The 18,853-nt window shown below is 45.2% G+C and overlaps 1 protein-coding gene across 2 annotated transcripts; it reads left to right on the plus strand.

The window, feature by feature from the left end:
- Nucleotides 1-72: 72 nt before the first annotated feature.
- ENSA (endosulfine alpha) lies at nucleotides 73-8,761 on the plus strand. Of its 2 annotated transcripts, none has more exons than XM_047847911.1 (4): nucleotides 73-281; nucleotides 3,410-3,535; nucleotides 4,815-4,981; nucleotides 5,641-7,417. In XM_047847911.1, the coding sequence occupies exons 1-4, from the start codon at nucleotides 225-227 to the stop codon at nucleotides 5,744-5,746; spliced, it is 456 nt and encodes a 151-aa protein (XP_047703867.1). In that variant the 5' UTR covers nucleotides 73-224; the 3' UTR covers nucleotides 5,747-7,417. The 2 variants fall into 2 exon arrangements, with proteins under 2 accessions (XP_047703867.1, XP_047703866.1); XM_047847910.1 differs by lacking the exon at nucleotides 5,641-7,417 and adding an exon at nucleotides 7,996-8,761 and having other exon boundaries at nucleotides 77-281.
- Nucleotides 8,762-18,853: the final 10,092 nt, after the last annotated feature.

Here is an 18,853-nt window from a genome sequence, read left to right on the forward strand (position 1 = left end):
GCGACTATTGGCAGATCGTTACGTCATTGCCCTATCTACCTCACTCCCATTGGCTCCCATAGGAAGGGGCGGCCATAACGTCACAGGCAGGGGCCGCCATTTTGACTGAGCAACCCTAGTGACAGGAGCCGAAGAAGCAGCGCAGGTTGTCCCCGTTTCCCCTCCCCCTTCCCTTCTCCGGTTGACTTCCCGGGCCCCCTACACTTCACAGTCCTGGTCCCGCCATGTCCCAGAAACAAGAAGAGGAGAACCCTGCGGAGGAGACCGGCGAGGAGAAGCAGGTGAAATGGAGGGGGTGCGGGCCGGCGAGCTGGGGGCGACCGTGATGGGGCGGGAGACGGTCTCCCACCAGTGCGGATTGGTCGCCATGGTCTCAGGCTCTGCAGGGGTTGGCCACTTCTTGCGTCACGCAGGGTGAGCTTTAACACAGCTTGCAGCTCTGGGGCTTGTTAGTTGGGCCCGTTGTCAGTCAGTGCCTTACTCTTTCTGATTGGCCAATAGGCCTACTGCTCAACACATTGAAAAGGTGCTATCATTGGCCAAGCTTGGGTGCGGGGCGGGTGTTTGGAAAGACTGGGTGAATGAAAGGGGGCAGGTGGTCCTGAGAAGCGATGTGTGTTATTGGTAGAGGGGGGTAAAAGGCCCAGCAGCTAGGCCTGGTTCCCAATCAGAAGGATACAGGTGGAAGTAGAGACGATTAAGAAGGACCAGCATTGGGCGAAGGGAGAAGTAATTATTAATCATGGCTACTTTAAGGCGGCAACTTTCTCAAGAGACCTATTTTGACGGTTGGGGTCCCACTGTTCCTCAGCCTCAATTGGGAACTAGCAGGACTGAAGAGGACTAGAGATCCATAAAGCATAATGGAGATTAAACCTAGGAAAGACACGAAAGGAATCGTGACAAGAGAGACTCCACCCTATTTCCACCACGACCCCGACTTCCAAGGCAATGGGACTTAGTTCACCCACAATTCTGTGATGAAAACACCCCAAATAAACCTCTTCTTGGGGCTTGTATTTGACTTACAACATTTAGTACTGGGCTCAGGGCGTTGTGAAAGGCACCTGATATATCTGCCAGATTTTCAAGGGAAGGGAATATAATTACATTAAAAAGAGACACAAGTTGCCTTAGGTCTTTTCTTTCTTTCTTTTCTCTTCCTTTCTTTCTTAGGTCTTCCCTCCCTCCCTCCCTTCCTCCCTCCCTTCCTCCCTTCCTCCCTCCCTTCCTCCCTTCCTCCCTCCCTTCCTCCCTCACTTCCTTCCTTCCTCCCTCCCTTCCTTCCTTCCTTCCTTCCTCCCTCCCTTCCTTCCTTCCTTCCTCCCTCCCTTCCTTCCTTCCTCCCTCCCGCAGGGGAGGCACTTGTGAGCGAGGGAGAGGCAAAGATAGGAGGGACAGAGGATCTGAAACAGGCTCTGTGCTGACAGCAGAGAGCTTGATGCAGAGCTCGAACCCACTAACCGTAAGATCGTGACCTGAGCAGAAGTCAGGCGCTTAACCTACTGAGCCACCCAGGCGCCCTTAGGTCCTTTTTTAAATAATTTTTTTAACATTTATTTTTTTGAGAGGAGTGGGGAGGGGCAGAAGGAGAGGGAGACACAGAATCCGAAGCAGGCCCCAGGCTGTCAGCACAGAGTCCCACGCGGGTCTCAAACCCATGGACCTGAGCCGAAGTCGGACGCTTAATCGACTGAGCCTCCCAGGCACCCCCTTAGGTCCTTTTTTAAAAAATGTTTTTTAATTTATTTATTTTGAGAGAAAGAGGGAGAGGGGATCCCAAGCAGGCTCCTTAGTCAGTGCAGAGCCCAACTCAGGGCTTGAACTCACAAACCATGAGATCATGACCTGAGCAGAAACCAAGAGTCAAATGTTTAACCAACTGAGCCACCCAGGCACCCCGGCTCTAGGTCCCTTTAAAAAGTCACTAAAGAAAAGGGCATTGGGGCCCACAAAAACAAGAAGAGAGTAATAACTACGGTGAGAGCCCCTGCAAGCCAATTCCAAGTTCTTGGCATGTTCCCTAAACTTCCATCACTTGCCCCACTGGGGAAGGTGTTGACCTTTTGGCAAAAACTGTGGGTAAATACTAGTGAACCTCCTGTGTCTTAATTTTCTTGAGGTTAAAAATAGTGTCATTTTTATCTCTTTACCTGTTACCTTCCTACCTAAGGTTTATGGAAACGCTGAAGCAACGTTGTTCCTTTATTAAGGTAGAGACATTTGGAGAAGGCCACATAGCTCAGAGAGGCTTAAATCAGATGACTGCCTTAGACTCGGGGTAAAAGGGAACATCTCAGCAGAGTTATCCCCTTTGATTTCCTGTTTGACCTGTACTGTGTGTTAGGGATAGCCAGGGAACTTTCCCACTCCTCTTGGATCACCAGAAGCCCTAGCTAGCTCTTTTCTTTCTTTCCTAGCTCCTTTGCTGAATAAGCTATGGTTTGCTCTTGATTGAAAAATTGTGTTTAGGTACTATTTTTAACTCCCAAGTCACTGAAGTGGTTCCTTAAGCGTAGTGTGAGAAGCAGAGAGTGTGTGTGTGTGTGTGTGTGTGTGTGTGTGTGTGTGTGTGTGTGTTTTCTCACAATACAGTTATCTTGAGCTTTAAAGATTTGAACAAAAGTCTAGGTTTGTTTAGGAGCAGGGTAGAGACAGTATATTCACAAGAGGGTGGATTTCCAGGAAAAGTTGATAGTATAAAGTTACTAGGGGCTCCTGGGTTGCTCAGTTGGTTATGCGTCCCATGACTTCAGGTCACATTCTTATGGTTTGTGGGTTCGAGCCCCGCGTCAGGTTTTGTGCTGACAGCTCGGAGCCTGGAGGCTGCTTCGGATTCTGTGTCTCCCTCTCTCTCTGCCCCTAACCCCCTCACACTCTGTCTCTCTCAAAAATAAATAAACATTAAAAAATTCTAGATATTAGAAGGGTTGCTTCCCAATTTTTTTTTTAAGTTTATTTATTTATGGGGCATCTGGGTGGCTCAGTAGTTTAAACGTCTGACTTGGGCTCAGGTCGGCTCACCATTCATGAGTTCAAGCCCCGCATCAGGCCCTCTGCTCTCAGCGCAGAGTCGCTTTGGATCCTCTGTCTCCCTTTCTCTCCTGCCCCTCCCCTGCTCTGGGGCATGCGCACACTCACTCACTCACATGCTCTCTTAAAAATAAAGATTTTTTTTTTTTTAGGTTTATTTTGAGAGAGACATAGTGTGAGTGGGAGAGGGACACAGAGAGAGAGAGACAAGACAGAGAGAATCCCCAGGCAGGCCCCGAACTATCAGTGCAAAGCCCAATGCGGAGCTCAGACTCACAAACCATGAGATCATGACCTGAGCCACTTAACTGACTGAGCCACCCAGGTGCCCTTGCTTCTCAATTTTTAATTTAATTGGCCCATTTGTTTCCTCCAGGACACACAGGAGAAAGAAGGTATTCTCCCTGAGAGAGCTGAGGAGGCAAAGCTAAAGGCCAAATATCCAAGCCTAGGACAAAAGCCTGGAGGCTCCGACTTCCTCATGAAGAGACTCCAGAAAGGGGTATGGGACCCAATCTCTTATCCTCTTACTGGAGCCAAAAGGGTCTTTAGGGATGAGATCTGTAGAGCCTCTTCTGAATGTTTATCCAGAGGTTCTGCTGTTGGGCAGTAGTAGAAAGGAATTAAAAACTTATAAAGAGCGAGGCAAATTATTGTAAATCCCTAATATGGTATCATACAGGGTATGAAGGCTTAATGTTGAGACATTTGGATGTGGGGGCATTGGAGGATTGGGGGAAGGAAGGATGTTAGAAACTGAAATGCTGACTCCCCCAGGCATTTGCCTGTTTAAATGCTGGGAGTTTTAGGACTGCACTTTTTAAGATTAGAGCTAAGTTTTGGGGTGCATGATTTCAAAAAAAAGATCAAACCATCTGTCCTATAGATTTCTTCAGCTTGAAATGAATAGCTTTCTTCAGACCCTTGAAATTAGCACCAGCCATTAACTGTGCTCTCTCAAGAGACTTATTTTTCCATCCAGAGTGGTGGTCCTCACCAAGGGAGGGTCTGCTTTCATAGCCATCTAGCTCCCAATCAGGTTTCTCAGTCCCTGTAGGTACCTGAAGCTAATTGAGAGATTGTAAGGCAGTAAACTGCCTAAGGGTGTTCCCAGGTGTGGATGAAATAGAAGGTGAAACAGATCCCTGTGGAGAATCCTAGTTATTGAGTCTTAGGCACAGAAGATGATGTGATGCTGATTTGCAGTTTACCTTGCTGCAGGCAAGGCAGGCGTGGGCAGGCTGTCATAGCCATGGAACATGTGTGGGAGCAGTGGGAGAGGAAAAGTACATTATCCTCATGAACAAACCGTTTCTATTCATGGTCTGAGGGAATCATTTTTAATTTTGAGGTTGTAGGTTTGAGGTTTGATCTGCTGATTGCTAGGATAGCTCCAGATTGACACTTCTGTATGTCTTGTTAATTTCCCCAGGACCAAGTCCATTGGAGACTAATAGGTCCTCAGTAAGCCTTAATGAATAGTCAGTAATTTGGTTGAACCATCCTGTATTGATGGGTGTATAAAGGATGTAGGGATTATCTCTTTGCTCATAAAATGTCTACTGTAGCTAGGAAACTGCCTACAACCTGAAATGTCAGAACACATTGGAGACAAGACATAAGTACATGTAATTAATGCTAAACTATTTGTGTAATGAGGTTAATCAAGGAAGACTGGAAAAATCTAAGCATTGATGAGGGTTTATAATGGATGTGGGTCTCCTTGCTTTCGAGGAAGGCCAGAGTTCCTCACTCACCTAAACATCCCTCTTGTCTCCTAGCAAAAGTACTTTGACTCAGGAGACTACAACATGGCCAAAGCCAAGATGAAGAACAAGCAGCTGCCAAGTGCAGGACCGGACAAGAATCTGGTGACTGGTGACCACATCCCCACCCCACAGGACCTGCCCCAGAGAAAGTCCTCACTCGTCACCAGCAAGCTTGCGGGGTAACCTGGGCCCCCCCTTCTCTCCCCTTCCTCACCCACTGGACTTTAATATATCATAGGCAGGGATGAAATGAGCACCTAGTTAGATCTTCTCAGCTTGCTAGCCAGAAATGACTGTGATTCTCCTGGGGGCTGCTGAGAAGGTGATGTGGGTTGAAAAGGGGCTCTGAGTTCATTTCTTTGATTAAATTGAGATTTTCGCACCCTCACTGTAGCCCAGGTAGGGGCCCAGAAATAAGAGACTAGGATTGGATAATGCTGCAAATGCTCTTTTTCTTTTGTATGAGAAACTGGGGAGATGTGATTTCTCCTTTTGGAAGAGAATATCCCAAAATTGGTTAGGCTAAGCCTTGGGAATAATATGGTAGATTTCCATCTAGAAGCTAATCCGACATAGCTGGGAAAGGTAGACTGAATGAGATCTGTTTTCTGTGCTTCTAAGTGTTTTTTCCCTTAGGCTGCTATTGCTTTGTGTTTCCATTATGTCAGGTTTAGAGAACCCTCAAAAAGAAAAACTGATTTGCTTGCCTAAAACTACAGTGCCCACCTAACCTCCCTTACTCAGTGAGTGTCTCTTACAGGTTGCCGTGGCTCTTAAATAATGTAAAGATTGGAGAACTTCATTCACATGAAATGGGCACCTTCTCTCTCTCTTCCAGCATGTTGCTTTCGAAAATATCATGGGATAGTGGAAAGATTCGCACTGGCTTTGGAGTCAAGATCTGGGTTTTAGTTGCACTCCATCTCAGCAGAACTGATATGTAACCTTGGTCATTTAACCTCTGTGGATTTCTATTTCCTCATCTGTAAAAGAGCTGAATATAGATAAGATGGGTTAGAATTTTAAAATCCTGTAACTGCCAGCTGAAAAAAAGTCTGTGCTATTCATTGTAAAACTAAGTGAGGAAGGCCTGTGGGTGAGCCTACAAAGGGGAACCATTAGAGGACTACATGGGGAGAGAGGAAGTTGAGATTTGGGGATTATAAATTCAGGCAAGAGGGCCTCATAAGTATCATGGACTTAAGGCCAAGGGAAAAGTTCTAAGAAGCTAGCTTCTATGGAAGCTTCTTGCCTCTACCCCCACCCACTTTCCTGGCCCTCAGTCTGGGCCTTTGCTGCTAAAAAGCTGCTCTGGGAGCCAGGCTGCAGGCCTGAGGACACGTGCTTAGTCACGCACATGTAGAGTCCCATGTTTCAGATGTGATCAGATGCCAGGCGTACTGCTAAGGAGACCAGAAAAAAAGGGGCAAACTGAGCCAGCCTCCAGGCCTCAGTACTGTGGTGAGGCTGGAGCAGCAGGTTCCTAGGAGATGATTCACCGTGGAGGAAGCTGGTGGAGGAAGATGGTCAGGGGGCGAGAAATGGAGCACTGATAAATCTCTGCCTTCCTAGGGCTCAGTAACTCAGCTCTTGTGGGATGAGAAGCAGCAGTGGAGATTCAAGAGCAGATGGAGGAGAGGGGTGCAGGTGACCAGCGTCTTCAGTCTGCTTATCACTAGCTTGGCCTGAATCCTACTGCTGGTTATGACAGAGAGGGCCAGGGCAACAACTAACTGTTTAAGAGGACAAGATTCTGTAATTCTCTCTTGCCCTCTCACCTCACAAATCCTAATACATCAAACCTTTGGGCTGATGAGAATGACCCGTGGTGCCTGGCTGGCTCAGTCGGAAGAGCATGCGCGAGTTCGAGCCCCATGTGGGGTGTAGAGAGTACTTAAATAAAACTTAAGAAAAGATTTAGCAGGAGAATGACCATGAACTTGCTGGTGCACATGCAGAGTGATTGGCAGGTGTGTATACTCCTTTCCTGACCAGCCATTCACTTTTCAGGCAGTCACTCAGATGGGGTAGGAGAGAGTTGGTGAGGAAGGAATGGAGAGAGCAGGATCCCTGGATTTCCTGGCCCCCAAACTCCTTGACTGTCACTTGTAATTGTATATAATTTTTGTGTTTCTTGCTTCATTCCTCATGCTGTCTTCCTTAGTCTAAAGTCCTTGTGGTAAGGGGAAAATGCTGAACATCCTTGTATAGTTTCCTCAACTGTCCCAGCCATGTTGTACATAGATATGTCATGTTATTATATATATAAATATATATATAATTTTGTACGTTTTCTTCATCTCCGATCTTCTCGAATTTTGTACTTTTTTCTTTTCTGTCTCAGCTGCTTTCTCTATTGGTCATTTGAATCTTCAAGACTGAGGTCACAAGTCTGGTTTTTAGGAAAGAATAGAAAAAATAGGGAAATCAGAAAACTGTTGATCTTGCTCTTTCTCTGCCTGGTCATCTTCAAGGATAAGAAACAAAGAAACAAGCTACATTTTGTATTTGCCACCTAGTTCTACAGCATGAAATACATCACGTCCATGGCAAAGAAGGGTCATTCCCAAATCCAGATCCAAATTGCTTTGATTAAACCTAGATTATTAAATCCACTCAGAACAACACGTGTGTTGTCTGGCCGTGGACTACATGCTGTCACCACCTCATCACTCTTAGCCCCCCGTCAGTCTCTGCTGCTGCGTACAGCTGACTGTGGCCATGCCTGTGAAACCAAGCCTGCTCTAAGCCAGGCAGCTTATGCCCCTGCAAACCTCCAGTTATTGTGATCTTTGTCTAAAGAATTTTCTGTATTGCTTTCATGGGTATCTCCAAAAAGGTAAAGAACACTTTTTGTGGATAGAAAAAAACTGAAATTCCCTCCCCACCACCACCACCACCCTTCTCCCTCTCCCTCCCTCCCTCCCCTCCCCCTTCTCTCCCCTCCCCCTTCTCTCCCCTCCCCCTTCTCTCCCCTCCCCCTTCTCTTCTCTCTTCTCTACCTCTCTCTCCTTGTCTCTCCCTTCCCCCCTCCCTCCCCAGCTCTCTGTGGATCAGATTCAGGCATGTGCCAGGTAGCCTAATGATTGTTAAGTGTGGAAGAGTCATGGGGTAGGGACTGGGATGGAATTTCGAATTTTTTCCCTTATTACTTGACAGTGTTTTCTTTTTCTTCTTCTGTGTTCGTCCGCAGTGGCCAAGTTGAATGATGCTGCCCGGGGCTCCGCCAGATCCTGAGACGCTGCCCTCCTGGGTCCTGTGCTGGCTCCTGCCCCTCCCTGCTTTGGCAGCCAGGGGTCAGGAGGTGGCTCGGGTGCGGGCTGGAGAGGCAGAAGCCCCTGCCCGTCGGTGTCCCAGCGCATGGAGCCCCTTGGGCTGAGCACCAAGACCCTGAACCTTTTTTGTTTTACCTTTTTTCCAAATAATTGTTGGGAGAAATCTCAGTGAAATCCTGGGGGGTGGGGGGTGGGGTGGGGGGGTTGGTGTTTGAGAGGGTGGGATGGGAAATTTGTGGGGGATATGAAATAGGACTTGGAGTTGATAAAAACATTCCTGACTATCTTCCTTCCCAACCATGTGGCTGGTGTGGGATGGGTGTAAGGGGGAGGAGTGGAGCAGATTCCAGATGAAGAGTTCTGATTCAGCTCTGTAGAAAAATGCCTTGTTTGCTTGGATGTGGCTGGGGACCTGGGGTCAGATAAAAGAAACTGTCCATCTAAAGATGACAGAAGCAAACAACCCCTCTGGTCCCGCAGAGCAAGCTGAGAACCCAATGTTAATTGTTCATTTTAAAAAGTGCTGTCCTTGAAATAGATTTGCTGTGGGGAAAAGGGCAGTGAGTGTGGGGAAAGGGGCCATGAGCGTGGGGAGCCCCACAGAGCCCAGGGGAGTTTTTGAGTATTTGAAATAAAAAAAAAAAAAAGAAGATGACCCACAAAAAAACACAACCCAGAAATATTCTGAAGCAGTTGGTGTGTTTTATTGGGGTTTGGGGAAAGGGAAGAAAATGAAACTGAAGACAGCATTCAGGGGAGAAGCTGGTATGGGGCCCTGAGTTTTAAGGAACAGGGGCCCTTAATACAGGATGTGACTGGGCTTGCCGCTTCCATCACTCAGGGAGAGGGAACAGGGATATTGGCGTATAGATCAGGGCTTTTCTGGACTCCTGTCCATCCCTTTTGTTTGTGTAGCTAGTGTAGAAGATGTGTCAACCTCGGGTTTTGGTTCACAAAATAAGGAATCTGATCTAGTTTAATAACACCTAGAGCTTAGTATAGGCTAAGCAAAAAAGGAAGCCCACTCTTCCTTTTCCCTTTTAGTCTTCCATTCCTTCGTAAGTTCTTAAGTCTGTGAAGGAGAAATGTGACCTCTGGTCATAAGCCAAAAGCTTAACCTTTCTGTTTGTGGCCAGCAGGAGGCAGAGTGACTTACTTCCTCACCATTGTCACAAGTATCACTGGAATCCTGCCGCTGCAAGAAGTTAAAAGTTGCCTGTGAATGTAACCTAGAAAAGAAACATTACCAAAGGAGAAACAAACTCACCTGTCTCTCCGAGACACACACCAACATTCACATACAGTAGATGAAATCTACTTGTGCATTTTGCCCAACTTTGAGTAGGAGAGTTTACTGTGATATTTTCCCAAGTGTGATTGGCTTCTCAAATGAGTATGCATCAAGGAAGATAAAGTCCAGGAGACATAGATATTCCAGCGAACTCTCCATCTTCTTGAAGGGGACAGGTAATTTTAAACTAGACTAGGAACGTGATTCTCAGTATCTAACTCATTCTTTCTCTTTAATCAGAAGTTTTCCAAATACGTTTTCAGTTCCTCAGGATGTTACGGACTTGCTGTCTTCTGCTTTAGCCAGGAGATGGTGATGCCTCTTAGCCATCAGCCTTTCTGAACCGCATGGTAGACACTGAGCCAGCCAGGTGGTATGGAGGTACATTAAAGACATTCCCTACCATTGTGGGGTTTATTGTCTTTGTGAAAGAAGACATCTGCAAAAGTTCACATACTTGAAACTTACAAACTCAAAGCTAGGAGCTGTACACACACAAATAGAATGTTTACTGTAGTGTGGGGTTAGTCTTCTCATCTTTATTCCCCTTCAGCCAATCCCATGACTTCTTTTTGAGCATGACTTCCCTAGTGTATGTTTGCCAGGTGCATACAGCTGGAGAGTGAGATCAGTGAGGCTGAATGTGGGATCATTTGGTGCAGGTTCATTTTAATACAGATAAAGTTGAAGTGTAGAAATTATTTAGGAGGTGAAAAAGTTAGGTTGCTGAAGAGATCGAGATAGTCTCTCAGCTTATATATATGACTTTTCCAATATTCCTGGCTTCCCTGGTCCTTAGTTCTAAGCTGTAGCCTTGAGGGATCCTGAGGGGCTGAGAAAGGACTGTGGGTATCTCTATTTTAGTGTAGCACCTTGCCATTCCTTCTCCCTCACCCCCATACTACAGGGCCAGGCAAGCAAGACAGATTGCTCTGCAGTGCCTCAAGTAGCTATTCCTGCCCACATCCCAAAGAGTGTGGTAAGGGTTCTTCCACTCCTCCAACATAATTGAGTGATGATTGTACTGACAGTCGTCTTGACCATCTGATATACAGGGTGGCAGGGATGAAGTCACCATTATTATTGTCCAGCAGCATTTATTTTAAGCTAATGTGGCCCGGGCATGGAAAATGCAGGCAAAATTAAAAAAAACTTGGAGCCTTCCCATTGAGAATATCTGCAGTGAGCCAGCAGTACTCACACGAGCAATCCTCGGGTGTATAGTGCCCTCTACTGGGCCTTGACGGGGGTTAACTAGGAAAGGGAAGCTAGGACTTGACAGAGGCATACAAATAAATGCAAATTCTAAGCAGAATTCTAAGGGAAGGAGAATCAGGACAAGGGTTGTTAGCTAACTTTTCTTAAGAGACTGGGGACTTACTAATGAGGTGAGGCCTCCCGTGCTTGGGCAAGAATATTTTCATTCACCGGTAACTGCTGAACACCCACTTTGCAGTTAGAAATATTAGCTGTTGTTGGGCAGATAGACAACGTAAGAGATGGTGTCTGCCCTGGAGGCACTTGAAGCCTCATTGAGACGATGCTTCTACATATAATGCAAGGCAGTATATCATCAGTCCATCTGTAGTAAAAGAATCCCAAGAAGGGAACATCCAAAGGGCTGCAATCATTAGGTAAATACTGGTGGTGGAAATGAAATTGTCCAGTTTGATTACTTAATAAAAGCCCAAAATATGCCAGGTGCTGTGCTAAAATATAAGTGATATGTGGGTGCTTCCTTTTTCCACGTGAAGAAATCATGCTACCGTGTTGAACTTGGGTAGTACCCAAATAGGCCTAGCTACATAGAGGAATGGGGATGAGCAAATAACAATTGCTAAATGTTTTGAGCACTTATGGTGTGTCAAGCCCCATGCCGAGTGCTTAACACACCCTCACAGCAGCTCCATGAGAAAGCAGTCTTACTGCTGCCATTGCCCAAGTGAGGAAACTAAAGCAGTAACTTGCCGAAGTGGTACAGCTTCTGAGAATGGAGGCAGGAGTCGCTACGGTGTCTGCAAAGGGATGGGGAAAGAGTGATCAGGAACACTTATGGAGCAAGTTCTGAAGGAGGAACAGGATTTCTCCAGAAAAGTAAGGTGACAAGGGGCATTTGGGTAGACAGACCAACACTTCGAGAAGGGCGGGACCGTGTGGAGTCGGAGGTATTTCTGCAACAGCAGCATCAAGTCCTGGGGAGTGGCTGGTACCAGGCCAACAGGGCAGATAGGAGCCACATGACAGAGGCTATGACAGGCAGGCATGCCTAGGGACCTGATGGATGGCAAGAATACTTTGGGTCAATGCCAAAACATGTGGAGAAGGAATTTGAAGGTGAAGGATTTAGTGATGGACTGGCTCTAGCATCAAGTTGTCTGGTTTTTATCTATTTTGGTAACTCAGGACAAGTTTCTTCAACTCTCTTTGCTTACTTACTTGTAAAACAGGAATGATGTGGTACCCACTATGAAGGGTGGTCGTGCTGACTAAACAGCATAAGGTGTGCAAAGCCCTCTCTTCAGGGATTCCAACAGCACGTAAGGAGCCGTCAAGGAGCTTACAGACTATAGAGGGATATAATAAGGATGGGTAGACAAGACAATTAGAATACAAGAAGGGATGAGCACAAAATGTTCTAGAAGCACTTCCCTAATTTGGGGAGGTAGAAGAACAGAAAAATCCTTCCACAGAAAGGAGTTAGTAAGCTGAAATCTGATACAGTAAGACTGACAGGTAAAGGTTATGTCAGGAAAGGGGGTCTTCCAAAAGGAAGCATGTAACAAGATGCAGATGTAATTCCATTACATTGCAATAATTGGAAACTTGAAGTAATTGAGAGTAGTTGTAGCATGCCATGCAGCAGGTGAGGCTGGAGACGGGTGGAGGGAAGCAGGAGTCCAATCACAGAGGGCCCTTTGGACTTTATCCTGGAGGCAATGAGAAGCGCTGTTTAAAGACTGAGCAAAAGAATGACAAGTCAGATTGGCTCTTTAGAATAATCTTTCTGACTACGGTGTGGGCAAGAGGTTGGAGAGGGTAAAATTGATGTATTTAGAGGTGCTGTTAACAGGATGGAAAGTTAAGGGATATGGCAGTTGTAAAGAAAAGATGATTCAACCTATGGCATAAATTTGACATAGCAATGAAGCATCATTACCTAAGTGGGGAATTCTGTACTACACTTAGTAAACTGTTACCACAGGCTAGTTATAAATAAGACAGACTGTTGTGTTGCTACAGTACTTAGGCTAGATATGATTAGTAACTAAAGAAGGTAAAGACAGTAGGGATGAAGAAGAGTGGACAAACTCAAGAGATACACAGGAAGCACAATCAACAGAACTGGATATGGGGTGTAGGACTTGGGAAGAGAAAGCACTCTAATAAAAGATCCCCAGGTTTCTGGCCTCAGTTACTGGGCAAAGGATGATGCTATAACCTAGAGAGAAACTACCACTGAAAGAGCAAGTTTAACAAGATCATGAGTTCTGTGTTGCAGAAAGGATGATACGAGGTGCCTGTAGGACATCAAAGAATAGGTTACCCATAAGTTATTGCATTTAGGAGCCTAGAAGGTGAAAAAATCAAAATAGGAAATGTAGATTCTGTGAATTTCACAGTACACTTAGTAATACTATGGAAGTGAAAGCATATAGAGCAAAATGACTGGAGGGCTGGCCCTGATGAAAGCTAACATGTGAAGGCAATAAAGAAAGGGCCCAACAAAATAAGAGAATCTGGAAGATGTGGTGCCCAATGACAGAGTTTGATGGAAGAATTGAGTCAATGTGACATGCTATTGGAGGTTGCTGAAGTAAGAAATTAGAAATACCTCTTCTATATAATAAAAAGTGCCCCTTGGGGCACCTGGGTGGCTCAGTAAGTTAAGTGTCTGACTTTGGCTCAGGTCATGATCTCACAGTTCGTGGGTTCGAGCCCCATGTCGGGCTCTGTGCTGACAGCTCAGAGCCTGGAGCCTGCTTCGGATTCTGTGTCTCTCTCTGCTCTTCCCCTGCTTGCACTCTGCCTGTCTCTCAGAAATGAATAGACGTTTAAAAAATTTTTATTTTTAATTAAAAAAAAAAAAAAAGTGCCCCAAGGAGTGCCTGGCTGGTTCAGTCAGTGGAGCACGCAACTCTTGATCTTGAAGTTGTAAGTTTGAGCCCCATGTTGGGTGTAGAGATTAAAAATAAGATCTTAAAAAAAAAAATGCCCAGAATTTCAAGAAATGTGTCACAACAGTGGGTATCTCTATTTGTCATGATTATAGTTTAGAGTGTCTATGTATGTCCACTTTCTATATTTTTCCAGATTTTGGAAATGAGTATATATTTGATAGAGGTCATTTTAATTCTAAAAACAATAATAAAAATCACATTTTTTTTAATGGACTAAAGGGTGTCCATTTGATTTGGCAATTAGTAACCTTCTTGAGCCAGCAGTGTCAACAGATTAGTAGAGGTAGAATCTTGCCTGTAGAACCAAGTGGTGTGGGAAGGTTTTGTTGTTTTAAGATGTTAAATTTAGGCACATTTATTGACTTAAGTGAAAGGAACCAGTAAATGTTGAAGCTCAGCGGAGAATAATGAAGAAAAAGGAGGGGATGTAAATGAGTTCAGGTGGATATGGTCAATTAAACATTTCAACATACATTTATGAAGCACTTATGTGCCAACCACTATGCATGGTGAGGTGCTGGGGCTGGTTTAGTTGGGAAGCCAGCTGTGTAGGAAATTGGTCTCAAGCAGGGAGATGTTTACTGCATCTTGCTTGAGGCTCAAGGTGAAAATACAATGAGGGGTAAACTCATAGCTGTTTGTGACTGGGGTTGGTAGTTGATGGGAGTCCTTCTCCGATGGCTTTGCTATTCTTTGCGGAGATGTAAGGTTGCAAGTTGACAGGGAGATGAGAGTTAGGGGGCTTAAGAAGAGTGGCCATCGTTTAGGAGAGAGGTTGAAAGGGAGAGGAATGGAAGAGAACAGACAATAATACTAAGTAAAAGGGTTAGAGAACAAGTGTCAAGGGCCTAACAGATTGGAAACCATGAATGTATAATCCTTGGAACGTGTAATCTACTGGAATGGTACCAATCTATATTTCTGCTGTTTTCTCTAGCAACACCCAGCCGCCTGGGTACAAGAGCAGATAAGATGCATTATTATGTAGCTCCTGGATCATAGTCTGTGGACACATTGAGTGGATTGATAAGGGAATAAGGGGATGGAAGGTGCTGGGGAGGGACAGTTCAAGATATCCACCCTATTCAGACTGGGTGAAAAGGTAGGCCAAAGAAGGTATGATCAGCTCTGGTCAAGAGAGGTCTTGATAAGGTCAAAGAGCTGATGACGATTTAGAAGTGAAAGAAGTGATTAAGTTGGAAGCTCAGGACCTGGTGGTCACAGTGATGTTAGAGTTAAGATTTTGGAGTTGGAACTCTTCCATGTAATGAAACAGGTAGTAGGAATGGGTGTCTAAAGTCGGGTAAAAGTAAAGGTCATTAGAGTCAAAGAACAAGGGAGCTCCTACATCCAGCTGCAAAGGTAGGTAGCTCAAGTATTTGTGGTTTTGTTGTTATCTCTTGTTAAACCCAACTGTCTTTTTTATAAAAGGAAGATTAAAGCAGTTAGCTTACAAAACAACAACAACAGAGAATTACGGGCTTGGAATGTTGGATCAGTAAATCAAGGTGTTGCAATCAACCCAGAATTATGTAGGACTGGGGAGAAGAGGAAGCCTCGTACCAGTCCTGGTATAGAAGTGACCAGGAGTAGCCAAGAACATGAAGGAGAGTTTAGCCTGAACTCCATAGCAGGAGGAATGGCATGTAAATATCTTGGAAGAATAATGGCCTGAAAATGACATTAGGGAGCTAGAAGTATCTCAGTTTCCCCACTTTCTGATACTGGAGGAGGGGAAAACCCTCCAGGGCTGCAAACAAAGCAGGGTCTGAGGGGAAACGTGGGTGTAATTTGAATGAGTGGGTTGAGGGAAATTCCTCTTAAGAGTTTCTGTGTGAGACCTCAGAGAAATGAGGGGACCAGGGATGAAGGTTTTGTAAGTGAGTGGGAGAGTTCTGCATTGGGGGCAGAATCCAAAGATCATACAGAGATGGGACCGCTTGTGCAATGAATTCACATTAAGGTTCTCAACCGGTTTAAAAGTTGTTTGGTATCAGTCTTGACCAAAGTCCCCAGGGGGTTATGGGGCACAGTCTCCTCAGGCCTGTCTCCCAGGGTCCTCAGGGGTAGGTAGGTTGAGCATTCCACCTCTGACAAGGCATCCTAAGAAAAAAGAGAATGGAGCAGTAGCTTAAAACTGATTATAAAAAGGAATAAGTAGGCTAGACTAAAACAAACAACTGGAAGAGGGTCCTTCATTCACTTATTTTACAAGTATTTATTGAACTACCAGGGCTTTGTCTCATTTATTGCTATATCCTCACCATCAAGAATGGTACATAACAGGGGCACCTGGGTGGCTCAGTCGGTTAAGCATCCGACTTCAGCTCAGGTCATGATCTCAGTTTGTGAGTTTGAGCCCTGCATCAGGCTCTGTGCTGACAGCTTGGAGCCTGGAGCCTGCTTCGGATTCTGTGTCTGCCCCTCCCCTGCTCATGCTGTCTCTCTCTGTCTCTCAAAAATGAATAAATGTTAAAAAAAAAAAAAATTTTTTTTTTAAAGAATGGTACACAACAGGTGTTCAATAAATACTTGTTGAAGAATTGTTCAGTTCATTGTCAATCTGTAAATATTCAGAAAAATATTAAAAAGAGTTTGACCTCTTGCCACAGTCTCTGAATAGCAGCAACAGGGGATAAAGCAGAAAGACAACACCTCTAGTGAGAGAACAGCTTGGGAAGGCTACTCCCCAGACAGAGCTGGACCTCTCTTTTGGAAAACTTTTAGATGAGCCACATGACTAAGAGCAAGTAAGAGCCAAGTACTATGTCAACGAAGGATAGCTTTTCTGTAATGAAAATGTCTCCTTATGACAGGAAGAGCACTCAACACTGATAACCACACTGTGATAAAATGGCCCCTTCAGTTAAAAGTTTTGATATAAGTAGAGCTTTGGTGACAGAGGTATGTAGTGTATTTAGATGGACTTTTTTTGCACCTTGTTTTGACATACTTATAGGTAGATACTAGAGATTAAAACAAAATATGAACTTACAACTAAAATAGTTAAAAAGCTCAAACTGAATATAGAGTTTATATAGTATATGAACTTCTCTCAAATTATTCATGTTAACCTCTAGGACTGCAAATCCATGAACAAGCATCATTCTTGATCTAGTGCCAGCTACCTACCTTAACGGCCTCAAACCCAATTAGTAACATCAAACTGATACATATGCTAGAATATTTGTATGTTTTTTTTGGTTTTTTTTTTTTTAATTTTTTTTTTTCAACGTTTATTTATTTTTGGGACAGAGAGAGACAGAGCATGAACGGGGGAGGGGCAGAGAGAGAGGGAGACACAGAATCGGAAACAGGCTCCAGGCTCTGAGCCGTCAGCACAGAGCCCGACGCGGGGCTCGAACTCACGGACCACGAGATCGTGACCTGACTGAAGTCGGACGCTTAACTGACTGCGCCACCCAGGCGCCCCATGTATGTTTTTTTATTAAAAAAAATTGTTTTTAAGTTTATTGATTTATGAGAGAGAGACAACATGAGCAGGGGAGGGGCAGAGAGAGAGGAAGACACTGAATCTGAAGGAGGCTCCAGGCTCTGAGCTGCCAGCACAGTGCCCAACACGGGGCTCAAACTCACAAACTGAGATCTGACCTGAAGTCGTATGTTTAACCGACTGTGCCACTCAGGCGCCCCTACAATATTTATATTTTTAATGAGAAAGAAAACTCTCATGCATTAGCAGACCTGTTGGTAGGGGGTGAGAGTGAGTGGTTAGCAAAAGCAATTTACTGTTGCTAAAATTACCCCATGAGGAGACCACCTACTCAGAGACACAAAGGGAAGTCCTGGCTTCATTCAGTGACCGTGAGTCCTGGCTCAACAGTTAAGGTCCATGTCTGAAATGCCTGTTATGATTAGGAAAGTCTGAGTCACCTTCAGACTTCCCTACTTGTACTTTTGAGTCATTTTCTGTTCCAGTGACCAAAACTGGGCACAACTACATATGAAAAATATTCAGAAGTGCAAAGTTTGGGAACTAAAGGGACATTAGAGATCATGCATTCAGTGTACTCACTTCACAAATGGTAAAACTGAGGCCAAGAGATAGTGCCTTTTGCCTAGCTGCACAGCCGTTAAAGGCAGCTTTAAGGCCATCTTCTATAGAAGCTGACTTCACAGCAAATTTGGGACTCTGGCTTTCATTTATTTTTATTAGAAGTAAACAAACTAGGTGCACCTGGGTGGCTCAGTTAGTTTAGCGTCCATTCTTGATTTTGATTCAGGTCATAAGCTCATGGTTCATGGGATTGAGCCCCACATCCAGCTGTGTGCTGACACTGCACAGCCTGCTTGGGATGGGCTCTCCCTCTCTCTCTCTGCCCCTCCCCGGCTCGTGCATGTGTGCACTCTCTCAAAATAAGTAAACATATTTTTAAAAAGTAAACTAAATACTCGGGTTGGAAGCTTGAGAGGAGCTCAGGGCCAAGCTGAACAAGCTGGTGTCCATGGTATCCCCTTCAAATAACATGTGATGGTGTCCTGCAGTGGATCAAGGAGAGGGCTACTGTAGGACCAGCATCCTCTAACTCATGCTTTCTCTACCTTGGGACTGTGAATATTTTGGACTAGGTACATCTTTGTTGTGGGCGCTGTCCTGTATATTTTAGAGATGTTAACAGCAGCTCTGTCCTCTACCCACTAAATGCTCAGTCAGAACAACAAAAGTCCCCAGATGTTGCCAAATGTTCTCTAGGATCCCCTAGTTGAGAACCACTGTGCTGACTTAAGGAAGGGGCTCTGGTAACTCGGTCCTGGTCGCATTTAATCCTCTCAGCAGCACCCATCCTTACTCCTATCCCTGCGCCTGGCTTCTCTCCCTCACGTTTCCCTCTGGGGCCTACCATGCCTTCAGCAGATGGGATCCTCCAGCTTCTACCTCCATGGCCCCGAAAGTGACACCTGGGGTGAAATAGGAAGCAAAAGTTTCTACCCTCCCCCTTTTGAACCAAGGGGATCCCCCCCGACTGCACAGGAATTTACATACCTGGTTAAAATAAGACAAAATGTATGCAGGGCTTAGCTCTTAACTGCAACTGCTGTGAACCAAAGAGAGATCAGGGTCTTAAGCCCCTTTCCTACCTTGGGGGTGGGCTGGGAGGGGTGGATGAGGGCACACCAAAGGAATCTGCCTTTTCTGCACAATTTTCCTTTGACTCAGCAGGCAACTTCCCCTCCCCAGCCACACTCATCCTCACCAGTGCCCATATTTAGACACTGCAAGCCTGTATTGTCATAGAAGGACAGAAACCAGATGGTTGCTATAGAGATGTGTTTACACACACCCCT

This window comes from Prionailurus viverrinus, unplaced genomic scaffold (genome assembly GCF_022837055.1).
Source record: "Prionailurus viverrinus isolate Anna unplaced genomic scaffold, UM_Priviv_1.0 scaffold_50, whole genome shotgun sequence".
Classification (NCBI taxonomy): Eukaryota; Metazoa; Chordata; class Mammalia; order Carnivora; family Felidae; genus Prionailurus; species Prionailurus viverrinus.

What these genes read in the sequence shown, in the direction of transcription:
- ENSA (XM_047847911.1), top strand. Translation starts at nt 225, where the DNA reads ATGTCCCAGAAACAAGAAGAGGAGAACCCTGCGGAGGAGACCGGCGAG. An exon ending in AGACCGGCGAGGAGAAGCAG is followed by an intron (nt 282 to 3,409) that starts GTGAAATGGAGG and finishes TGTTTCCTCCAG; the next exon opens with GACACACAGGAGAAAGAAGG. An exon ending in TGAAGAGACTCCAGAAAGGG is followed by an intron (nt 3,536 to 4,814) that starts GTATGGGACCCA and finishes CTTGTCTCCTAG; the next exon opens with CAAAAGTACTTTGACTCAGG.